The 6000-nt window shown below is 48.9% G+C and overlaps 1 protein-coding gene across 2 annotated transcripts in view; it reads left to right on the top strand.

Annotated features, from left to right (window-relative positions):
- The first annotated feature begins 4702 nt into the window (after nt 1–4702).
- ZSWIM6 (zinc finger SWIM-type containing 6) overlaps nt 4703–6000 on the top strand; it is a 187937-nt gene continuing 186639 nt past the window's right edge. For both annotated transcript variants that reach the window (XM_077462679.1, XM_077462678.1), the window contains exon 1: nt 4703–5259. In XM_077462679.1, coding sequence (XP_077318805.1) covers nt 4725–5259 — 535 coding nt within the window. In that variant the 5' untranslated portion in view covers nt 4703–4724. The remainder of the gene's footprint in view (nt 5260–6000) is intronic.

Here is a 6000-nt window from a genome sequence, read left to right as displayed (position 1 = left end):
TCCCATAGACTTCAATGGGGTTCTAACGTTTGTAACGAACGTGGGGTCCGTTCGAAAGTTCTGGTGCGAACCGAACCGGGGGGTGTTCGGCTCATCCCTAGTCAGGACCCTATGCTGAACCCCAGGCAAGCCTCCTTTATTGTTGAGGCTACCTCTTTCTGTCTCACTCACAATTATTTTAAATTTGATAACAATTTTTTTCTTCAAGTGAATGGGACTGCTATGGGGGCAAATTTTGCACCTTCATATGCCAATCTTACTATGGGGCATTGGGAATCCTTGCACATATGGCAAAACAATCCTTTTCTCTCCCACATTGTGTTCTATGGTCGTTACATAGATGATGTGATTATTATTGGGATGGCAATGCATTTTCAGTCTTAGATTTTGTTACACATTGTAACAATAATAATATGGGCTTACAGTTTACCTCTGTTCTGGATAAAGATAAGTTTGCTTTCCTTTATTTGGAATTATTTTCGTTTGGCAAAGATATTCATGCCAAGAATTTTACCAAACCTACTGCAGGGAACTCATTTCTCCACTATAAAAGTTGTCATCATCCCCAATGGCTCAACAATATACCTAAGAGACAATTTTGCAGACTGAAAAAGAATTGTACTAGAATTGATGATTACGATAATCAGAGTAAGACTTGAAAAGACTCCCTCTTCGTATACCTCTATCCTTGGTAGTAAAAATCTTAATGATTTACGCTTCATCACTCAATTTCATTCTCGTCACAAACAGATGGAGAGTATTGTACGGAGACATTGGCCCTTGCTGCTTCAGGGTGAGCATCTCCTTCCTGTTGTTCCCAATAGGCCAAAGTTTGCGTACAAAAAAGCACCTAATATTAAGAGCAAAGTGGCACCAAGTAAACTTAAAGAGAAACCTCCTCCCCCTGGTAGCTCAGAAAACTCTGTCATAGAGAAATGTTTTGGATTTTTACTTTAAATGTTCTTGCCCCTGGAGGGTTGAACGAGGACTTTGAAACTAATGCCATTCTCTAGATTCCTCCTTTCCTAATATATTTGTGCAGTATTTTTTTATTAGTATATCATTTTCTATTAGTATATTATTTTAAACATGGTAAATATTTTTTAAGAATTTTAACCATTTCAGTATATATATATATATTACATTTTTTAAAATATATTTAGCTAATATATTTATACATATTTTTTGCCTTCGATATATATGTTTTTAAATATTTTTTCCTTAGATATTTTTCAAAATATTTTCTCTTTGCCCCTTTATTCCCTTTCTTCTTTTGCCCCTCCCTTTTTTCCCCTACTCCCTCCCCTTCAGTCTTATATATATGCCTAGTCTTAAGAATTATTGAAGATTGTGTAAAAATATTGATTCTCATTTTCATTTTATGTTTATTTTTAAATGTCGCTTATTGGTTGTTGTTCTGTATGAAATTATATATATTTTTTTGTTTGGATAGGGATTTTGTTTCTCCTCCTGTGCTATACCTTTATATTGTGATAACGCTCTATTTACATATACCTGCCCCTAGGGTCCGCCCAGGTAGTATAAATTAGTCCCATACACACACAGTCATCAGGTTGATAAAGGAACCAATGAGATGTTCGGAAACGCGTCCCTCTTTGATGACTGCTTCCTGTTTTGCTTCCTGTTTGTGGCCCACGCTGGTTGCTGGTTATTGTCTCCTGCCACTGACGTCACTTCCGGGATTCTCGTGTTTTGAGACTGTGATTGCGGGCTGGCCTGTCAGTTCTCTTGGTGCTCCCTGCTGGTTTTCCCGTTGGCATCCCCTGGACCTCCCTGCTACTGGACACACACAGCCTAAAGAACTTTTATATGCCAGTGACCACTGCATTCATGCCGGACAACCTACATGGATATTATTGATATGCTCTGCCAGTCTACATATCTTGTAAGTGTTTTTGACCCTTTTTGGGGAAATTAAACAGCTTTTAATTCTACACTTAGAGGCGCCTTTTCTTTGTTTTTCTGTTCCCTCAGAAGGAGGGGGATCGTGCACACTCGTTCCCACGCAGCGATGCGATCCTGATGCACTCATGTCACCCGGACATCTCCAATCATTAGGGGGGCTCTGTGATTGGCCCTCCTTATCACATGAAGGCTGTGTCCAATCACAGCCGTCATGTGATGTAAATAGAGAGTTGGTTGCTAGGCGATTGGCTCTCATCACACGGAAGTTGTCAGTGAGGAGAGGAGATCGCTGCAGTCGGCCGGTGATCAGTGAGTATGAGCTGTTATTTAAATCGTTTTACACACTGATCACCGGCCCCGTGTCCCCAGACAATGTACCCAAAATAGTGTCCCCCCCACAATCATGTCCCCACACAGTAAAAACACATGTCCCCCACATATGTAATAGTAAAATCACATGTTCCAATGATCATCCGCACACATATGTCCGTGATCACCTGCGCACATCTATACATGATCATCCGCACACATATGTCCGTGATCATCTGTGCACATCTATACATTATCATCTGCACACATAGGTCCATGATCACCTGCGCACATCTATACATGATCATCCGCACACATGTCCGTGATCATCTGCGCACATGTATACATCATCATCCCCACACATAAGTCAGTGACCATCTGCGCACATCTATACATGATCAGCCGCACACATATGTCCGTGATCACCTGCGCACATCTATACATGATCATCCGCACACATGTCCGTGATCATCTGCGCACATGTATACATCATCATCCCCACACATAAGTCAGTGACCATCTGCGCACATCTATACATGATCAGCCGCACACATATGTCCTTGATCACCTGCGCACATCTATACATCATCATCCCCACACATATGTCCATGATCATCTGCGCACATCTATACATGATCATCCGCACACATATGTCTGTGATCATCTGCGCACATTTATACATGATCAGCCGCACACATATGTCCATGATCACCTGCGCACATCTATGCATCATCATCCCCACACATATGTCCATGATCATCTGCGCACATCTATACATGATCATCCGCACACATATGTCTGTGATCATCTGCGCACATTTATACATGATCACACAAACCAATTATTATACACTTAAAGGGATTTTTTTTATACCAAAGACATGTAGCAGAACACATTTCGGCTTAAATTTATGACAAAATTCGATTTTATTGGATTTATTTTAAAACAGAAAGTAGAAAATATTTTGTTTTCAAACTTGCCACTCTTTTTTTGCTTATATCGCAAAAAAATTAAAAAACTTATTTGTGAAAAAATACCACCAAAAAAAAAGCTCTATTTGTGTGAACCAAACGATAAAAATTTCATGTGGGTACAGTGTTGTATGACTGGGCAATTCTTATTGAAAATGCGAGAGCGCTGAAAGCTGGAAATTAGCCTTGGAAGGAAGGGAGTGAAAGTGCCTGGTATTGAAGTGGTTAATATGGGGGAGGGGCACACACACTCTCATTGGCTGTCAGCGGTGACAGGGTTAATATGGGGGAGGGGGGCGCACAACTCTCATTGGCTGTCAGCAGTGACAGGGTTAATATAAGGGAAGGGGATGGGCGCACACACTCTCATTGGCTGTGAGCAGTGACAGGGTTAATATAGGGGAGGGGGATGGGCGCACACACTCTCATTGGCTGTGAGCAGTGACAGGGTTAATATAGGGGAGGGGGATGGGCACCCACACTCTCATTGGCTGTGAGCAGTGACAGGGTTAATATAGGCTATCAGGGTTAATATATTGGAAGGGAAGGAAGGGAGTGAAAGTGCCTGGTATTGAAGTGGTTAATATGGGGGAGGGGCACACACTCTCATTGGCTGTCAGCAGTGAAAGGTTTAATATAGGGGAGGCGGAGGGGCGCACACACTCTCATTGGCTGTCAGCAGTGACAGGGTTAATATAAGGGAGGGGGAGGCGCGCACACACTCTCATTGGCTGTCAGTAGTGACAGGGTTAATATAAGGGAGGGGGAGGGGCACACACACTCTCATTGGCTCTCTCGTACACTTCCTGGCTCTGGCACATTTCTTTTGTTTTGAAAAGGGTCGTGACGTCACCGCCAGCTTCCAGCACGGGGCTCCTCGCCAGCCGAGGTCACAAGGTTCAGGCGGCCACGCCCCAACACCCCGGGCCACGCCCTCCCCGCGCTCCCGTCAGGAGGCACGCCGCCCCCGTCACGTCGGACTTCAAAGAGCACGGGAGAACTTCAAAGGACAGGCCGTCCTCCTTGTTATCCCGCCCGCCCTCTTCTCTCTCACGCTGGCGTCACCTCCCCTCCCTCCACATTCCTGCTCCGTTTCCCAGCCTAGACAGTGGCTCCTGAGCTCATTTGCCTAGGACCGCCCCCTCCTCCGCGTGACGTCTCGTGAAGTTTTATTTTCAATTCTGGTTCACTCGCCTGATGAACTCGAGACTGGGCGGGGATAGGGAGGAGCGAGGCGTGGCTAGTGTGAGAATTGGGCGTCGCGTGTTTTTTCACCTCCCGGTCTCGAGACTGGTGAACTCTGAGGCGGGCGGGGCCTGCGCGGAAGTGGGCGTGGCGAGTGTGAGAAATTATCCTTCTCCGAGTACAGGTGGGCGTTTGTTTATAGCTTGGCGGGCGTGTCCGGGCAGCCGAGGGGGGCGGTGCCTTGTGTCGCTGAGTGAACGCTGAGCTCGCCCTTCCTCCCCCCAGTTTATAATGTGCGGCCACTTCCGCTGGCGGCTCAGAAGCGGTGCGATCATGGCGGAGCGCGGTCAGCTGCCTCCTGCTAAGCGGCTCTGCTGCAGACCAGGCTTCGGCTCGGCGTGCAGGCCGGGGCAGCGGGTAGGAGGAGGAGCCCCCGGCAGCTCCGCTCACGGCCTGTCCGGGAAGACACAGAACCCGGAGTCCCTGCTGGACATCGCGGCCCGGAAGGTGGCGGAGAAATGGCCCTTCCAGCGGGTGGAGGAGCGATTCGAGAGGATCCCGGAGCCCGTACAGCGCCGCATCGTCTACTGGTCCTTCCCGCGGAGCGAGCGGGAGATCTGCATGTACTCGTCCTTTAATACGGGCGGAGAGGACGGCGGGGCCCCTACTGGGGGGGTGCCGGGGGCCACTGCCGGGGGGACGGCTAATGGGGGAGGAGGAGGAGGAAGTGCCGCCTCAGGAGCGCCTACAGCGGCCGGCCCGGTGTCATCATCCTCGTCCGGGGACAACGGCGACGAGAACCGCCTGCCTTTCCGCCGGGGCATCGCTCTGCTGGAGGCCGGCTGTGTGGATAACGTCCTGCAAGTGGGTGAGTCACTCAGCACCGGGGTGGGGGGCGTCCTATTATTACCCCCCAATCAGGACTCGGGGATGTCATATGGTCCCAAGACGGGGGGGGGGGGGGTCATCCCATCACCCTCAAATCAGGACTGGGGGGTGTCACCCCCAAATCAGGACAGCCAGGACTTGGGTGTCATATGGACCCAAGACTGGGGGGGTGTTGTCCCATCACCCCCAAATCAGGACGGGGGTCATCACCCCCAAATCAGGACAGCCAGGACTCAGGGATATCATATGGGCCTAGGAATGGGGGGTGTCATCCCATCACCCCCAAATCAGGACGGCGGTCATCACCCCCAAATCAGGACTCAGGGGTATCATATGGACCTAGGAATGGAGGGTGTCATCCCATCACCGCCAAATCAGGCGGGGGTCATCACCCTCCAAATCAGGACAGCCAGGACTCAGGGGTGTCGTATGGACTGGGGGAGACAATCCCATCACCCCCCCAATATCAGGATGGGGGGCACCCACCCAAATTACAAGGGGGTCATCATCCCATCACCATCAGATTGGGGGTGGGGGGTTTCACCCCAAACATGTCAGAGTCAGGACACGGGTGTCATATGGACCCAGGACTGGGGGGCGGTCATGCCATCACCCACAAATCGGGACTGGGGGGGTTCATGCCATCACCCCCAAAATCAGGACAGCCAGAGATCAGGTGTGTCATATGGTGGACTGGGGAGACCTAATCCCATCACCCCCT

The sequence above is a fragment of the Lithobates pipiens genome, unplaced genomic scaffold (assembly GCF_037356315.1).
Source record: "Lithobates pipiens isolate NorthernLeopardFrog02 unplaced genomic scaffold, aLitPip1_a1.2 Scaffold_3, whole genome shotgun sequence".
NCBI lineage: Eukaryota > Metazoa > Chordata > Amphibia > Anura > Ranidae > Lithobates > Lithobates pipiens.
This window is presented reverse-complemented; position numbering and strand designations above follow the sequence as displayed.